Raw genomic sequence first — 20,129 nt, forward strand, 5'->3', positions numbered from 1 at the left:
GTCCTCAAGTTAAATACTACACTATTTTGGACAGATTTTATTGGGGGAGGGGGAAGAATAGTTGATTATACTGCAACATTTTGCTGCTGCCTGAATTTTATTGATTCTTCAAGCCCTGGGTTTTTAAGATTCTAACTTGAGACATAGACTTTGTTGAAGGAGTGCAAAGAGCCACTAGAGCACTAACGAATATGCAAGGCTGGAGCTACTACTAGATATTGAGTTTTAATTAAAGCAAAACTTTTTAATGTTAGCAGAATGTATTGATATTTGAAATTTCCCTGGTTTTTTCTATTTCTGTACAGCTGATGCTCAGATAATTATTTACTAGTGGGTGCATGTTAAACATAGAGAAACTGCATATCAAACAGTATAACCAATTATATTAGACTTTTAATGCATGTTGAATACGAAATTAAGATTGTAAACATATGGTCTGGATAATTATATATTTTTCACATGAGCAAAGAAATACCAGATAGATTTTTTAATATGAATGAGGCTAGATACTTATTATAGATATTATTTTCACATGAAAATTCAATTTCGCTCATAAAACCAGGTTTTTTTACAAGTTTGCTGTAATATTGAGTCTTCATTGATCGCATAAGGAAAATTTGCAGTGGTCATTCTATTCTTTGTTAGACAGTACCTTTTGCTGTACAATGAAAGTATTTTGAAGGAAAAAAATGCAAGTAGCCTATTCTTGCCTTTTGGTCATTTTTTGTTTTGTAACTTTGATCTTACTTCATTAGTGAACTGTGCCTGTCAAGGAAATTGTATTTATTGTAGCTGTTTACAAAAGCTTGTTATTTTCATATTTACAAATTATTTTTATTTTTTTAGGATTTTGTTTTTTTGTAACTCATTCAACATCTTGTAATGGATTCAGAAAAAAGCTCTGATGTAAGTTCAACTGTTTTTATAAATGATATGTTAACATTTAATAAAAGATATAACATGTTATATGGGGTGATTATAAAAAAACTATCCCGACGTATGGGCCCCTAACTATCATACCATTCAGATACTGAATGAAATTTTGGCATAAGGTATTTTGAGGTATGCGCTCAAGAATGATATGGAAAACAACAGTGTCACTCTAAAAGTTACGGTTACAGTGAGAAAATTTCGAAAATATCAAATGGCAACACCAAGTTTTTTGTATTGGAATGTGATCTCCATTGTGAAAAACCCTAAATAGCGTTGGAATGGCACCTGTAGCACGAAAATCCCCGGAGCTAGGCAAGGAAAAAGTAAAAAGGACTTTGCCGTGCACCAGAGCATTAATGTTCGTTTCATTCGTCACACCGTTTCTTCGGCTGAGATCCCAGTCTGATTAGTCCTCCACAAGGTCATGTGGAAAATTTGTGAAACACAATAAAATGCTTTATGCTGCTTCTCTGTCCTTATTGGTTGTCCTCACTTTTAGCCTATTTACCGCTGCTGATTTTCATGCTACAGTTGCCGTTCGAACGCTATTTAGGGTTTTTCACAATGGAGATCACATTCCAATACAAAAAACTTGGTGTTGCCATTTGATATTTTCGAAATTTTCTCACTGTAACCGTAACTGTTGGTGACACTGTTGTTTTCCATATCATTCTTGAGCGCATACATCAAAATACCTTATGGCAAAATTTCACTCAGTTTCTGTGAATGGTATGTTAGTTAGGGGCCCATATGTCGGGATAGTTTTTTTATAATCACCCTGTATATATAATATTTTTATAATATGTTCTAATTGAAATATTGTCAGGTTATGTGTGTGTGTTACCGAGAAAAGAGAAGTGTGATTGATCTCTTTATTTAACACTACGAAGATGATTTGGAGGACTATACCTAGAAAGACTGCAAGGGTCTGTGTGACCCCCATAGCTTTTTTGGCAATTTTTGAACATTTTTATTTTAGAGAAAGACAGAATGGTTATGACACAAAAAATTAAGGTGCACATACATTGATCTATCAATCTATTTTTATTATTAATTAGTTTTTAAAACATTCTGTGCAAATGACTTTTTTTATGTGCGTCAGTGTAGAAGGAACATGCAACTGGAAGATTTATTTTCTCACCAATAGGATTCCAGTGTTAAATCGCTTCTAAATTTTGAATAGGATCAATGAGTTTGATCTACTTTGGAAGCACCTGATGGAAATTTTTTCCCAAAGGGTTTTAACCAAGCATATCCATTTGAAAGAAATGTACTTAATTCTAATAATGTGAAATATCAGTATCTGTAAGCCAGGGCTGGAACTGGGTGGAGGGCAATTTTGCTGGGTGAAAAAATTTAGGTGTGAACAAAAACAAAATTATCTAATTTTAAAATGGTGGGGCGGGAAAATCATGTTTGCCCGGGCAGCAAAATCGCACAAAAATCCTAGATATACCCTGCTGTAAGCAATGAGTTTCTTGTAAAATATTTTGGTATTCTTGACATTTTGTTGACGAAGATCTCGTGATATTCTATACACTTCTATCTGCAGCAGTTTCTTCGCAACCAAATAAATGGGATATTGTTGAGATCTTGAATATTTATGGTAATTAGTTGATCTTTGGACATAGTTCTAGGTTTTTGTGGTCTAAATATAGTTTGCGTTTATGGTTTCCTGCTGCATTTTATATAATACACAATAATTAAATTATGATTCACATGTCCATCAGACTGCTGATAAGTGAGTAAATGTACCATTACATTTTCGGTTTTTGACAAAATGACAGAAAAACTTGAACAATGCTGCTGCATTAAATTTTGTATAAAGCTTGGTGATTCCTGAGTGGAAACAATCCGCAAGATTCAACAGGCCTCCGGAGACGGAGTGATCGGCACTGCACAGATTGTGACCTTCAATCACAACCGGGAAAAAAAACTTCTCGAGCAAACACAATAAGAGTTGAGAATAAGAACTTATTACAATCAACTTTTATTACTGAATTTAACATTATTTAAACTTATTGAAATCCGAGAAATTTTGACTAAAGTTTGAATTTCACCATAAGTCTTGCTCCCTCGATATGACAGTCCAGATCTTCAATCCATAGAGAATCAGTCCTTCAAAGTGTCCTTCAACCACCCTCAAACTGTGCCACTGACTTCCTTTACTTTATGGACCTTAGAGGATGATCATACGGCCCGGAGTTGAATTTATCTATGGCAGTCTGAGTGTGACCGATGAAGCAAGTTACAGATGAATATGTGATTGTCAAGTATTATTAATTATTAAATGTGATTGTCGCATATTCCCAAGAGATCTTTATGATCTGATATCTAAGATGCAGATGTGAAATGTAATATCCAGAGGTCCCAAAGCAAAATGTTTTTCATTGTTCTGCAATGAGCCCTCGGCTGACTGGAAATGTTCTGTGGTAAAAATCTCCATAGTAGTGCAGTTCTATTTTTTTCTGGATGGTTCTATAGCTGCACTGATTGCCTTGCACTGCACTTGACCAATTTAACCGGGATCCTTAGTCAGCATGATATTTTATCCTTTGAAGATGACACCCATAACGTGTCGAAATGCATTGGTAGTTCTGTATTTTCCTTGTGTTTGCTTTTTTCATTGGTGATTTTTCTGAGTAGTATTAGGCAAAGTCTATTCTTCCATGAAAACCCTCTCTCTCTTTGAAACAGGAAACGCATTCAACAATTAACAAGTTTCAACATAGCTGGGTGCCGCTGTGGTGGTCGAGTGGTTATAGCGACGATGCAAGGATCCGGGTTCGATCCCCACAGTGGTGGTCGGCTGAAGTTGGTTTTCTGTGGTTCCCAACTTCAAGGCGCAAATGCGAGCCGATCTCCCTGTTAAAAAGTCTCGCCACAGAGAGCAACAGTCCTACAACGATAAATCATTCAATCATAACACTTCACTCATAGTTAGAAAAACTAGTGGCAGATGGCAGCACTACACATAACAAGCATTACAGAGAAACAACAAAAACTTCACGTCAGGTTTCACTACACGTACACGCACATTCCCACATGTACCGATTCGTTGGGGTGTTCCGCGGGGGGGGGTGCACATGTGGTGTAGTAGTAGTAGGTAGGGCCTCCAAAAAATGGCTTGGGGATCCATGATGTTCTTAAGTCAGCCACCTCGTTGGGCAATTTGCCTGTTGTGGCGTTGTATTTGTATTTAGAAACATGGTTCAGTCAATACAATTTTGAAACTGATTACTTCAGTATTTTAAATGTGCATATGAGACATGTATGGGAATCTCCACTGGTAAGGAACTAGAAAACAGTGACAGCTGACCTAATCGATGACATAACTTATTTCCTAAGTGTAGTATTTTTCTGAGATTTTTTCTTCAACTCTGTTTCGAAATCATTTGGTGTGATCCTTATAAAATTTTTAAGTTCTAATTTTATCAACTTCTATAGTTCTTTCTTTTTTCATTCTGCTGGCCAAGTAAAATAAAGAAATTGGCAGCGCAAATTCCTACAACTTCACTACTAGACATGACCATTTGTGAAACACCAACACCCTGTGGTCTAGATGCACAATAATGTGTGCAGACTGTTGGGGAACAAACTGTATATAACTTTTGTTGTACAAAGGCCACAACAGGCAAAATGTCCAACAAGGTGGCTGGAAAAAAACTGGCCATAAAAAAAATATGGATATAAATAAAAATATAAAATGTTCAATATTTAGTTTCTCTGAACAAGGATTTAGAGCAGATTGTATATAGGGGTCATTCAAATATTACGTCAGCATCAATGGGGGAGGGGTTTTCGATTTGCTGACTTTTGATGACAAGGGGGAGGAGGGTTTGGATGATGCTTACGTCATCAACTACCCTTTATGAAGATATGGAATATTCTTAATGGCATCTTATTCGGTACGCCAGAAACGGAAAAACCTTTCAATAGTTATTGGGCACCTGAATTAACATTCTCCCTATTGATAAGTCCCCTACAAAGCCACTTAAACTATCTCTAAATGTTTCACGGATCCTTCAAATGTTCTGGAACTGCGTCACGGGCAGGGTTCGCACATCCTTACAAACTCCTTAAGAAGTCATAACTTTTCATTTCCCTCTGGCAGGGCCCTTATAACTCCTTACTTTTTGCAGCCACTCCTTAAAAAGTCTTTATTTTTTTTCTCTGAAGGGATGGTCTTTCTTAAAATAGGCATTCCTACATGGTGATGAATAGCATTGCCTAGAAAAATAAGAGGAAGCTTCCCCCTCCCCAATATAAAGAGGGAGAACAGAGAAAAAAACAACCCCCCCTTCTCCTTTGTAATAGGAAATGTGAAAGCAGGGGGGGATGGGATTGGAACATCCAATGGTTGTGCGTACCTGCCAACCATTACGATTTTGTCATATTTAGTACGATTTTAACAAATTAATATGATTATACGCTTTTGCTTCTAAAAATATGATTTTTTACCAAATCGCTAATTCTGACGTTTTCCTGCCTATGTCGCGATCGGCTATGGAAATCGATGGTCCATTGAACGACATCACTCTGCGGAACCAGTAGCCGAAAATTCCCCCACACCCAGCGGTGAGAAAAAGTTGAACACCACTGGGAGGTTTTTTTTGTTGGTGTAGCTTACGCGGCGAAACGATGTATCGAGCTGCCTATATTAAGCAGTATACTGAGTGCAGACCTCGCAGCACTCCTATTTTTCCTACTATTTTCTTACTTTCGCCGCAATCGCCCTTTTTTTACCGCAATTCTCTCTTACTATTCCTATTTTACCCCCCCTTCTTTTGTTTACAGCCAATATCTCACTACGAGAAACCACAAAATGTCACTGCTTTCCGCAGTTTTTTTTTTTACAGTTTTTGTGTTTTATCACATCGCAACTCGCTACTGAAAAATAATTTTTTTTTTCAGTTCCCCGCGGTTTGTTTTCAAAGAAATAAAAAGTCGCCAGTGCAAGCAGCAGAAATTACTATGATCGATCGTCATTGCGTCAAAACAATAAATTTGCATATGTGCCCCACTCTTTTTTTTGCTTTAAAACTTATTAACCTTTTAATTGCCGTAATAGTTATTAAGTTTGCCATGACTCCTTAAAAACTGCTTGAAACTCCTTAAAAACTCTTTAATTTTTATTTAGGAAATTTTGTATGAACCCTGACGGGTTACTTAAGTGATCTTTGAGGCCTACTTCAGTGATCTGAAAATGTGCCATGGGCCACTTAAATGCTCCAGAATTTTGCCACGGATCATGTAAGGGATTTGTAAATGTGCCGCTTAGTTCATTTTTACAAAATTAGGTTAGAGAGGGGGCAAGTCACATCAGATAACCTTCAGGTCACATTTGGTCTGTGGGTCAAGGGTTTACCATATATGGGTTAAAGGGTGGCTCGCAATGAATTTCTAAAAGAGAAATTTAGATTTCTTAGCCTTCAAATAGCATGGAAATTAACAGAAATTGATTATAATATATAAAGGTATTTTCTTTCGAAATTTTAATAATTAAAAAATTTTTCTGCCTTAAAACTTTTTTTTCATCTCGGGGAGGCGCATGAGCCCCTATGGGGGGCCCCTTTCTGCATACGTTTTTGATCCTACCAATATGCGTTGGGAGGTAGGGGGCAGTGCTGACAAAATTTTGCTGGCAGGGTGTCAAAAATGGTTGAAAATTTGCTGATGTAATACTTAAACGGCCCCATATACAGCAGTTTATATGTATACAGGGATTCCCCTATCAAGACTGCCCAAACTCTGCACAGCCAGATTCCTCTCTTGGAATACATAAAAAAATACCCAAAGAACTGTACGACCTATAGTTTTCGAGAAAAATGTTAAAGAAAAGTACATATGACGTCATATTTGGTGCAAGGAAAAAAAAACTTCATTGGATGGCTTGACGTCATTCCACGGCGCATGCATGCCTTGATATGCGCAGTGGATATTTTGAACATCTTCCTATGTGAACATGTGCAAATACTGATGTTCATATTTCAAATGAAGTTTTTTTTCCTGCACTGGATATGACGTCGTACTTTTATTCCACATTTTTCTAAAACTATGGGTCATACAGTTCTGTAGGCATTTTTTATGTATTCCAAGTGAGGAATCTGGTTGCGCAAAGTTTGGGCGGTCTTGATGGGATACCCTGTATATACACATGAGCAACAACTCTAATCCATGTCCAATAGTGAATTCCTAAAACAGGTATACATAGTAAAGAATACACAATATACCAAGGATTTCACAATAGTGGATTCCTTGCAGGTATACTACTTATTACAAAAATGGTTCTTGTATATCCTCTCTGTAACCATTCAGTTCAAATGAAAAATTTCTGAAAAGTTACATTTGAATTTCTGTATGGTCCCTGGGTTTGTAAATAACATTTAGCTGAAAAAAACCCTTTTTGCACCAACTTGTGAAACAAAGCCATTCTTTTGTGACCAAAACTGAGTTATAGCAAAGGCATAGATATATATAGATCAGGGGTGGCCTGCAGGGTGTTTTTATGCTTGTCCCAACAAGGTGAAAATGTGTATTAAATGTGTGATAATTATTTGAACAATTGCTCAAATTGCTCAGCTGTTTGAGCTGTTGTTCCAACAGCAGACTGGTTAACTGACAAACTACTTGCATTTATTATTTCTAGTGTGAAAAATTACCAAATTAATTAAAAAATTATTTTCCACCACATCACCTTTTTTAACACACACATCACAAACAAATGTCTCATAACGTTTGTTTATGGCTGTTTGTTACCAACTAGGCTATGCAAATCTAATAATTCCAAAGATAAAAAATGTTATATTTGCTAGTGGAGTTGGTATTTTTCCATTGATCAATAAAGCTCCTCAGGTGGACATAATTTGTGCTGAGTATAGAGAAACATTTACCTCTAAATTTTGACATGAAATGTTGTTGGTATTCCACATTGCATTAGGCTGTCAATTCTTCAATTCAAACCATTGATATTCTGATTAAGCAAGGTAGCTCACTAAACCACCTCGCTGGGCATTTTGCCTGTTGTGGTGGTGTATTTATTTGTATAAATAAAATGCATGTATCGCAAATCTGGATCCTTGTAATTTTATAGATGTACATGAGCACCAAGTAATGACGCACGTTCATCCTCTCACATGTATAGTTTTCCCAGTGGCGTACTTACAATCCCTACTCTATTAGTAACACAGGAAGCGTTAGCACGCAGGTGATTGGTTACTACGAGCAAGAAAGATACCAAGACGTCATGAGCGGCAGAGCTTTTCGCGAAATCAAATTTCGCCAAATAACTTGCTAGGCACTTTTTAGTTGACACTAAAAAAATTAGTAAATAGTTGTGAAAATAATATAATTAATATAATGTAATTAAAGATACGTAAATTTTGTGTTTGACTGTGATAAATGCAAAATTTGCCAATTTTGACGAATAAATGCTGAAATTTTATTTTTTACAACTTTTTCAAGAAATCTGTAATTTGCACTTTTTGAAGTGGAAAGTTATAATTTTGCTTAGTACTTGTGAGCGTGCTTAAAAGGGGGGGGGGGCACAAGCATCACTTCTTTTCCCTCTGACATTGTGTTTAGATGTAAAACAGTCGAGTTCGGTTATAATATAGCCCTAGGTGATTCGAGAAGAGTATGTAATAACCTATGTGTATGTTATAAGCGAGAAGTTGAAAATAGCTTACGTAGCAATAGCATATATGCATTATTGAGATTGTCGTGGAAAAAATAAGCTTATGCAGCACATAATTGAAATATAATATAGTATGAATATAGGTTTTGATTGATACCTGAAAAATTTTGGAAATGTACTAGAAAATGAGATAAATACAACAACATGCAAACATTTTTGGAAATGTTAATGATTTTTTTTGAGATTTATGCTAACAGTTTATCCCTTTGAAGTTGACAGCAGTGTACAATTTAAAAATTCAGGAAAAAAAACCCACTGATGTTTATGAATTTTATATACACGTCATTGTATTAGCAGAGCTTTTCAAGTGACCGAGTTGATTTGCAACAACTGTTTTTCCATCATCGTCACCAATAAAAAGATCACAAAGTAATAAAAACAAGTAAAAATTCAATAATTTAAAAAACCTAGACGATACAGTTTTACACAGAAAGACAGTTGATGGTGAAAATAGTTGATGGCGAAAATAGTTGATGGCGAAAATAGTTGATGGCGTTAAATTTAAAAAGTTATTTATTGCTATCTGTTGATGAGGAATGTAACAATTCTGGCAACATGTTAAATTCAAGGAAACAATTATTTTCCGGATATTATGCTGAGGTGAACTCGGAAAGAAAAATCATCACATTCCAGGTCCTCTTCCATACCGAGCAAGCATGCTACCATCTACACCAGTGGAGACACGACCCTGACATCCTGATGACTTTTTTTCAGAGTTCACCTCAGCATAATATGTGGGAAATAACTGTTTCCATGATATATCTTGGGCTGAGAAAAACCCATCTATCACTCTCTAATATGTTAAATTATTGAAAAAAAAAATTAGGTCTTTTTGTGAGAAAATGTCAAGATGTCACCAAGAACTGAATAAAAATATAAACTCCTACTCAAGATATCACCCAAATAAATGTACAAAAATGTTTTTGACTATTTTTCTAGGTTTTTTTTGCAGTATGTTATACAGTCGAATGCCTTTATAACGAATGCCAAGAGTCCGGAGGAATCACTTTGTTAAAACAAAATTTCGTTGCAAAGGAATTTCGGGTTGCCTAGCATTGTTCGTATGTAAACTTATTTCAGGGATTAGGAAAGTGTTCGTTATATATATATAAAATGAGATTTTCGCTATAACGGTATTCGTTAAAACAGGATTCGAATGTATCCAGATTATTTTTTTCATCAAGACCATTCTTTTAGTTTGTTATATTGACAGTGTATTTTTAAGCAGGGTATGTTATAACAGAGGTAAAAATATATAGACTATGAATGGGCCATTGAGTTCCCACGACACATTCCAAACATATGGATGCATTACATGTCACCTGGAAAATAAACTAGCTTTGAACTTTAAAAAAACAGAAATCTGTGTTATAATATTTACCATCTCAGTAGTCTGTTGAAATATGGTAACCAGCATTTATTTGAACATGTAATTGCATTTAATCGCATGTACACTCGTGTTAACCGCATATATTCTCATTTACTCCTTTTCGCAAACTTATAAGGTACAACACTTATTTTTATTTTGTGGACATTTGGGGATTGTGATCAGAGTTGTGTATTGCATTATAATTTTGTTATTTTTCGAAATTACACTGATATTCATTATGTTAATGGTATTAGTCTTGCTTGTATAGTTATGAATGTATTGCAAGGTCTGGAATTTAGTAACAACTTATAAGAGGGTTGACTACTGAGGGGTGTTCACAGAAACCATGAAAAGTGTATAATTATTGTACTATTTAATAAATGAACGATATTTAAAAAAAATTACTCATGCTCTGTAAACATAAATCTCTGATGATGTCACATTATCCATGGGGGATTTTTGGGTAACGGTTTGGCGGCAGATCCGCACGGTGCGTTTCCGCATAGGGGAGATTTTGGACACATTTCCGCACAATCAAGCCCCTTCTTAAATATCTTTTTTCTTTCTCTCTACCCCCCTACTTTCATTTATTGCCTTCTTGAAATGGATAGGAGTTGTATAGAGGCTGTACAGATAACTTACCACATAACATTGGTAATTTCTTCACCTTTTTTTTTTAATCACTTGAATGTCAAATTCTTTTTACATAGAAATGTTGCGGGAAAGTTGCTAAAGCTATGATCGCTTTGGTGAACTCAATGAATTTTAAATAAGTTTATCACTTTCACTGGCGATTATCCATAATTCCTAATTTATGTCTGTATATTTGATAAATGTAAAAAAAAATTATCACTTCTTTTTTCTTCATTTAACCTGTTAATTAGTTTGCAATACGTCCACGACACGTATTTTGCCATAAAAATTAAAATAAGTGTCTGTCGAAAGATTTTCCACACACATAATTATGTACAAATAAAACCAACATTACCAATTCAATGACGATTTATTATATTTACCAATACAAGACCTTACGAACTGGGGAATATACATAATCACCAATAAATGTGATGAAGTCTTGGTATATGAACAGAATGTATTAAACTTACAAAATTGTTATGCATAATAAATCAAAATTTTTATTTACAAAAAGGTGTTTTCGCATTCTCCTGGAGCCATACCTACAGAGAGGCATGGACTTGGTTGATGGGTGCAGAGAAGTGCTACGCGTGCTCTTGTTGGCACATAAGGCTTGATTTCATTCATATGTTTACATTGGAGAAACGCAAGTGTCGGGGGTACATAATCGAAGTGTTTATAAAATTTTCATTGGGATGGATAGGATGGACCTTGAGTTATTAATACACCTTCAATCAACTGCTTCAACAAGAAGACACAATATCGTTTAGTAAGGAAAAATTCCAGGTTGTGGTGTCAGAGTTTTTCTCTAATAGGGTTGTCAATGAAGTGACAACCTTAACCCTAAGGGAATAACCTCCAGGGGTTGTGAATTCTAACACAATTGATACGTTTAAAAAGAAGTATGATAGACATAGTGGGATAAATTGAGAAGCTATTCATACTGAAAAACTATTCATACTTAGATAAGACAACCATAATTTTTTTATGGGCAGTATATATTAAATTTTTTTTGGTGATATGTTTTTATATTGGGCATTTTGGTTATATTTGACATCCCTATTTTTTATGGGCATAATTTTTTCAGCCACCTCTTCGGGCAAATTTGCCTGTCATGGCCTTTCTATATAATTACCGAATTTTACTCTTTTACCTTAACCTGTGTATGAATATTAGATGTAATACGTTGTACACGTGCGTGTTGAATATTATGCTTTGTTTGGTCCAGCCCCCACGATGCCTCAGTCGTTGGCAGAAGAGAGAGAGGTCACATGAAAACAAATCTTTCTAAAATAGCTTGTCGTCCAACTAGACCTCAGCCATGTTCAATGCACATTTTACCACAGGATTAACTCGTAAAATAAACCAATAATTTACCGATTTTGAAGTATGAATATTTATGCTGATAAAGAGACATCATTGTTTACAAAATATTTAAACCCCTTTTTTTCCCCTTAAAATGAACAGTTTTGTCACTCTGCCCGTTTCCTCTGGAATAAATAGTTTGAAGGTTACGTCCTAAAATTTATCACACTTATTTATTTAGCTTGTAACATGAATTTGAATCCTCAACATAAATATTATGATAGAAAATAGTGTTAAATGCAAAATTTTTACATTCTCATTTGAAATAAACCTTGCTTTAAAATTTTTGAAAAGCACATTTACATGATGCAGGAAAAAAAAGCTGAGCTCCAAATAAGAAATAATGATTAATAACCGTAAATTTGCCAGCAAAATATTTCGTTTATTAATTAAAAAATAATTTGGTGCCATAATGAAAAAGCGTAAAGAATATTTCGGTTGAAGAAAAGAAACATGGTTAATAAAATCTAATTAGCTATGAAGTATTGCAGTCATTTTTTCCTTGAATAATTTTTTATTTCACGGTTATACTTGTTAAACTAAAATTCTGTTGCAAAAATTTACTCCAATTTTGCAATGTAAGCTAGGCTTTTTTTGATCTCTTTCGTGCTTTTAATAATAAAGCAGAATGTGTGAAATACGTCTGTCCAGTTTAGCATACCTTGCACATCTTTTTTTTGCCTTCTAAATCCACCTCTGCTCGACTCATGTAGAAGTCGCTGTATTTAGATTCCCCTCTCATACCCAGGATCAGCCTTCTGTTCTTTGGATTTAGTTTATCCATAATGGAATTGAATCTTATGCCATCCTTCTAAGGCATTGTTTGTTTTGTGTTTTCTTTTATTACAATTCCAAATATTGATTTTCCCCACGAAATTTTCGAACCACTCTTTCACAAAGTAGTCATAAAATTCTTGAAATTTTGGGTGTTGAGAGTTTTCCTGGATGTATAGCCTCATACACCCGTCATCTACATCTTCTAATGGTAAATGTGCTAATGCTGCACACATACGCACATGTAATCTTACACTGAAGAGCTAAAAAAACTGGTACACCTGCCTAATATCGTGTAGGGCCTCCGAGCACTCTGAAGTGCCTCAACACAACGTGGCATGGACTCGACTAATGTCTGAAGTAGTGCTAGAGGTAATTGACACCATGAATCCTGCAGGGCTGTCCATAAATCTGTAGGAGTAAGACGGGGTGGAGATCTCTTCTGAACAGTTGCAAGCCATCCCAGATATGTTCAATAATGTTCATGTCTGGGGATTTAGGTGGCCAGCGGAAGTGTCTAAAGTCAGAAGAGTGTTCCTAGAGCCACTTTGTAGCAATTCTGGACGTGTGGGGTGTCGCATTGTCCTGCTGAAACTGTCCAAGTCCGTCGGAATGCACAATGGACATGAATGGGTGCAGGTGATCAGACAGGATGCTTACGTACCTGCCACCTGTCATAGTCGTATCTAGACGTATCAGGGATCTCATATCACGCCAACTGCATACGCCCCATACCATTGTAACATCCCTTAATGGGGTTACCTGCCTGGTTCGAATTATCCAGTTAAAGGCAGACAACAAGCAGGAAACAAACAAACGAGTTGTTTTGTATCACTTCAAAAGGCTTTATTACAATAACGGTTATTTTACACTAAGTTAGACTTCGTTCATTAAAACAATTTTTTTTACGTTAAAGTCAATTATTCGAACATCAATTTTAATTATAAAAAAGCGTGGATCTCACCGCAGAAGTCCATGTCCATTTAGCCGGACATCACGTTTCTTCTCGCAGACCAAGAGATGCAAGTGCGCTAGGTACGATAACAATGTAGATCTGTTCATGTCGTTGGAACCAACCGAAGAACAGTGTCCCAAGTTTCAGAGCAAGTTGTCAGCAACCAGTTTCCAGGTAAACCTCCCAGCAATCATTGATGACAGTCCATCGGAGTCCAGCCAGTTGAACGTCGAAGATAGAGATACTGGACGTTTCTATAGCATTAGACCTGAAGTTTCGTCACGAACCAAACCATTCAAGGTTTCATCTGCCAGAGGGCAACTAGTCACGGGTTAAACTGCAAGACTCGTTAATTGATTATTTAGCTTTTATAAAAACATCTTCATCGGACCCGCTGGGAACAAGAATGGTAGTTATTTAGATCATATTATATTAAAATTTCATGACCGAAATCGAGAACAAGCTACTCAAGTATCCAAAGCGAGAGGTAAATACAAGAATGAACGAATGAATGCGATTAATGAGATCGAGAGACATGCTTTTATACATCGTAAACCGGCTTTAACTTTAGGACCATTCGTCCACCGGTAACACTCCATCTCTCAATAAAAATTCAACAATTCACAAAAATAATTTGTTGCATACAAAACAAAGTCAAAAAATATTTCTTAATTTCTCAGTGGCAATGCTAAACGTAATCGGGCGAGCTGGCCAGGCTCTCCGATCACGCCTCTTATGTCAAACACAAAAACAAAACAATTATTCCGGCGGAAGTCTACAGCCAACCTCCGAAACAGGTAAATAAAAATACAATAACATTATAACGAGACGATGTGATATCTCCCCCGGGAGAATCCCCAAACTAAATAATTAAGCGTATGTTAGATGAGAACTAAATTTTGGTGGGACATCAGTCGCCCAACCTTGGTTCCGTCCTCGTCAAACGACCGCAAGACCCCACCCTACGGCCGTAGGACTAAGTTGACTTTCTGGCTCATGACAGTATGCCAGCGGAACTTCTGGATGGTTTCCGGTAGCTGAGCGGTCCCTGGGGCCTAAACATGACTATTTCCCACATAACAAATTAACAACAGTAACGGAGAAGGACGTCATCCTGATCCGTTACACCATCACAGAACCTCCACCAGCTTGAACAGTCCCCTGTTGACATGTAGGGTCCATGGATTCATGAGGTTGTCTCCATACCCGTACACGTCCATCAGCTCGAACCATCAACAATTGGAACCGAGACTCGTCAGACCAGGCAACGTGTTTCCAGTCCTCAACAGTCCAATGTTGGTGTTGTCGGGCCCAGGCGAGGCGTAAAGCTTTGTGTCATGTAGTCATCAAGGGTACACGAGTGGGCCTTCGGCTCCGAAAGCCAATATCGATGATGTTTCGTTGAATGGTTCGCACGCTGACACTTGTTGATGGCCCAGCATTGAAATCTGCAGCAATTTGCGGAAGGGTTGAACGTCTGTCACGTTTAATGATTCTCATCAGTCCCGTTCTTACATGATCTTTTTCCGGCCGCAGCGATGTCGTTGATTTAATTTTTTATCGGATTCCCGATATTCACGGTACACTCATGAAATGGTCGTACGAGAAAATCCAAATTTCATCGCTACCTTGGAGATGCTATGTCCCATCTCTCGTGCGCCGACTATAACACCACGTTCAAACTCACTTAAATCTCGATAACCTGCCATTGTACAAATACAAATACCACGCCACAACAGGCAAATTGCCTTAAGAACATCATGGATCCCCAAGCCATTTTTTGGAGGCCCTACCTCCTACTACTACACCACATGTGCACCCCCCCCCCCCGTGGAACCCCCAACGAATCGTTACATACGAGAATGTGCGTGACCTGACGTGAAGTTTTTTGTTTCTCTGTAATGCTTGTTATGTGTAGTGCTGCCATCTGCCCCCAGTTTTTCTAACTATGAGTGAAGTGTTATGATTGAATGATTTATCGTTGTAGTACTGTTGCTCTCTGTGGCGAGACTTTTTAACGGGGAGATCGGCTCGCATTTGCGCCTTGAAGTTGGGAACCACAGAAAACCAACTTCAGCCGACCACCACTGTGGGGTTCGAACCCGGATCCTCGCATCGCGAGTCCGTCACTATAACCGCTCGACCACCACAGCGGCAAATTGTAAAATTTATGTATCTCTAAATATAATAAATATTGAATAATATAATTTAAGCCTTTTTGAAATTAATAAAATAAAACAATAAAATTTGAGAAATATTGTATCCATTATGTTGGCCCTGGCAGAAAGAAGTTACCAACCTTTTGTAATTAGCTTTACAAAACCAAAGAAATGAATGTCTTGTATCTTAAAATGTTGCACCAGAAAAGCAAAAACATTTTCTAAGGTTTGTAATTCTCATTTTTAACATTTCTAAAAAAATTGATTTAGCTTCTGGTTTTTGTATTTTGTTTACTTAATTATAAGAATTTTTTTTTTTAAAGGATACTGCTAAAAACCTTGATGAATGGCCCACGTTAGGTGAAGTAAAAGAAAATGAGGTAATCTTTTCTTTCAACCAATTTGGAATATTAAAACAATTGGTTTATACATAGTATCTATGGTATTGCACAGTTACTAACTTGACCTTTAATGTGTACATGCACCTTTATTTATATGATATTTTAGGCCAAACTAGGCCTATACTAGAGAATGCGGTAGAATGAGAGACACATAGGCCTATTGTTTGATATTGTACAAAAATTCAGTGATCGTGGGAGAATCGACAATAATGGAGAGCAGTTTGTTCCAGTGAAATATGATATGAAGAAAGAGAAGCTGTGTGTGTGTATTTAAAACAGTAAGTAGAAGCAAAGATAGATTGTACTTTTTAGACATGGTCAATTCTATTGGAGCTACAAGATTGTTTAGGTAGAATACCAAAAGTTTAGGTGACCATGGAGAATATGGTTAATCAAGAAATAAGTTGTAATATAATACTCGTAAATAAGAGGATAGTGATGGAATTGGAGATTAAGTTTACATTTTAGTTCGAATACAAAGACAAAAAGCGCAACCAGCGGTCATGGATGAAGCAGGTGGATTTATTTTGGATTGATTTAAATTTGTCGATATTACTGGAAGTGTAGGAGCCCCACATTTCAGCTGTATAGGAAAGTATGGGAGAAATGTAAGTTTTATAATAGAGTAGTCGGACATCCCCTGAGTAGAATATTTAAGATTGCAGCGTAAGGAGAGGTGTATTGAAATATTTCTAGTGGATGTAATCAGCATTTATTCCAGCGTAGATCTGCTGAGATAACGATGCTGAGGTATTTAATTTGAAAAACCTTGGATATAGTCAAGTTACTGATAAGAGTATGAAAATTCAAAGGGATGCATTTTACGGGAAACTCTCATAGAAACTGGTTTTGGGGTGTTGATAGGCATTTGCTTTATTAACACATTTCTCGGCAGAATTTCTAATGAATCTGTACATATAAGACAGAGTTTTGTGAGTGTATGTTGTGACTTTAAAGTATATACAGTAGACTCTCTGTATCTCGACACCCTAAAAGTATAAACATGTTGACTTAAGCGGATGTTGAGTTAGCGGGTTTCGCTCTAAATTTTTGCCGATCGTTTTTGTGTATGTAATTATATGCATGCAAACAATTCGATTAAATAAAATGCTAATTCTCTCATTAATTTTAATTCGGGTTTGTTTCATAATAGAATCAAAACAAAAAAATTTACCTCATGAAAAATAATCAAGTATATTTTTCTTCAGAAAACGAAAATTCTGCTACACTGTTCAGTTTATCCCGCGATTGTTCAGCTTTTTCCTGAGTGCATAGGAATCGACGTATTACATCTACAGCTTTTAATGCATCGTGACGAGATGGTGCAAATACTTCATCTGAACTTTGATTCTATTTCTTCAGAACATGAAACACTTCCTCTTTGATTCTAGAATATCGTCGTCTTCTAAAAGTCCTGGAGTTACAAGATCAAAGTCAACGTTCACAAATTCATCCTCTATAAAATCAGCTGTAGCGTTATTTATGTTTTCTGCACAAGTAATCTGAGAGGAATCTTCGGATAAATTATCGTTTTTCAGACTAGGAACAAAAACTAACATGACGAAAGCAGTTCCGAATCGTGACACTCGTGACTGACTTCCACGCATAATCAATCATTTCAATAGCATCTAAAACAAATTTTTGCGTTCATTCCAACATCCATAAATTCACAAATTTTTTTTGGTCTGTAATTTTCTGTAAAAAGTTTTCATACTTAGGATAATTCCTTGATCCAGTGGTTGTGAAATTGCTGTTGAATTAGGTGGTAAAAAGCATAATTTTATTGCAGTAAGGTCCGTTATTTTTGGATGAGTGGTGCAATTATCCAAAATAAATAAAACTTTTTTTCTCTTGAAAATTTTCTATCAAACTTCCTCAACCATTGTTAGAAAATCTCATGTCATCCATGTATTTTTGTTGCCATCATAGACCACAGGAAGAGTTTTAACATTTTTAAAGCACTGCGGGTTTTTTGATTTTCCGATAACTAAGGGTTTCAATTTTTCAGAACCGTCTGAGTTTGAAGCCAAAAGAACTATCAAACGATCTTTGTGTTTTTTACCTCCTTCACATTTTCGCCTTTGAAGGCAAGCATTTGGTTGGGCAAAAAGCGAAAAAATAAACCTGCCTCATCACAAACACATCTGCATCTTTATACCCTTCTATCATTGGTTTCAGAATATCATTCTTCCAATTTTCAACTGTATCTTGAGATGCAGATATGCTCTCTCCACAAACTTTCCTAAAAACAATGCCATGACTCTCTTTGAATCTGGTCAACCATCCACTGCTCGCAATAAAATCACCTTGATTGAGACTTTTTGTGAAATTTTTTTTTTTTTTTTTTTTTTTTTTTTTTATTGAACAAACAGCACAATTGACAAAACAGACAAAAAAAAAAATTAAACAAACACTTTTCGACCCAAAGGGATATAAGAAACCTTCCATGGGTCGTATTGATACATTACATAAAGAATTTCTGGCAACATACATACATTTACTACAATTGCTGCATTCAAGTCACACCAACTATATTACCTTAAAAGTTAAACTATAGTCTGATATGTCGAAATACAGATATATTTTCTTACGCAACAAAAATATAAACAAATTTTACTCCTTATATCATTTGCAATTGCATTAACCATCGAACGAAACGAACCGCTCCATATCTGCTATTTCCAGTATACGATCCTTTATAGTCTTTTTAAACATATAAAATGATTGCTGTTGTCTAATAATATCATCAAATTCTCTACATATTCTTGGAGCAAGAAAACATATTGATTTTTTGAAAATTGTTTTTTTAGGTAATGGTATTTGATATAAATATTGTGATCTCATAGTTCTTTGTATATTCACTCTGGGATACCAATCAGGATTCTTATAGATGTATACTAAAACTTTATACAGATAAAGTTGCCGTATATTAAATTGGATCAATGATACTTTATTTTGTGCAGAACTGTTAGTTTGTATAATGTCACGTCGCAAACAGTCATAAAGATTATCAATAGTATGGATTGAATTTTTATATGTTCCCCCCCAAACTTGTAGTCCATATAAAATATGTGGGAACACCCATGCAAAAAATACTTCTTTCAAACTTTGGTGTGAGATGATAGCCTTTAATTTATACGTCATTGCTGTGATTGCTCGTAATTTATTAACAACTTGATCAGTATGATCTTTCCATTTTAGGTTAGATGAAATAATGATTCCAAGATATTTATAATGCTGTACTCTTTCAATGTATGAACAGTTACATATAGTATTTGAAAGAAAGTCGTTACATTCATGAAATTTCATTAAATCTGTCTGTGTGCTTAAGTTAGTTAAATTAAAAAGAACCCATTTAGTTTTGCTAGCATTTAGCCTAAGTCGAAGGTTTCGAATTCTTTTATTTATTGCATGAATGTCTTTTTCCAAATTTTTTATCAGTTCTTCAGTTGTTTCAGCGGAGGAAACTAGAACTGTATCATCTGCGAATGAAACAAGTTGACCGGAAATATTGATATTATGAATTTCATTAATGTAAATAGAAAAAAGTATTGGGCCAAGAACCGATCCCTGAGGTACGCCTGTATCTATTGCCTTTACCTGACTTATCGCATTGCCTACTTTAACTGTCTGTTTCCTATTTGTTATAAAAGATCTGATCCAATCGAGTGGGAGCCCTCTTACTCCAATATTTTTTAGTTTTTCCAATAAGATATCCCAGTTTACTGTATCAAACGCTTTACTGATATCTATAAATACAGCTGCTACTTTTTTGTTATTATTAATTTTATTTTGTATATAATCCATTAATCTAATCATAGCCATTTCAGTATTCCTTTTT

At 35.8% G+C, this 20,129-nt stretch overlaps 1 protein-coding gene across 3 annotated transcripts in view; it reads left to right on the top strand.

Annotated features, from left to right (window-relative positions):
- The window catches only part of LOC149084801 (la-related protein 1-like), a 232,126-nt gene that overhangs the window by 30,816 nt on the left and 181,181 nt on the right, over window positions 1–20,129 (top strand). For 2 of the 3 annotated variants that reach the window (XM_089232541.1, XM_089232542.1), the window contains exons 3-4: window positions 847–906; window positions 16,211–16,267. In XM_089232541.1, coding sequence (XP_089088667.1) covers window positions 883–906; window positions 16,211–16,267 — 81 coding nt within the window. In that variant the 5' untranslated portion in view covers window positions 847–882. The remainder of the gene's footprint in view (window positions 1–846; window positions 907–16,210; window positions 16,268–20,129) is intronic. The other variant, XM_089232543.1, reaches the window with a different exon arrangement.

Source organism: Pholcus phalangioides, unplaced genomic scaffold (genome assembly GCF_987345545.1).
Source record: "Pholcus phalangioides strain wild (caught in Gottingen) unplaced genomic scaffold, Ppha-v1.0 ptg000007l_1, whole genome shotgun sequence".
NCBI lineage: Eukaryota > Metazoa > Arthropoda > Arachnida > Araneae > Pholcidae > Pholcus > Pholcus phalangioides.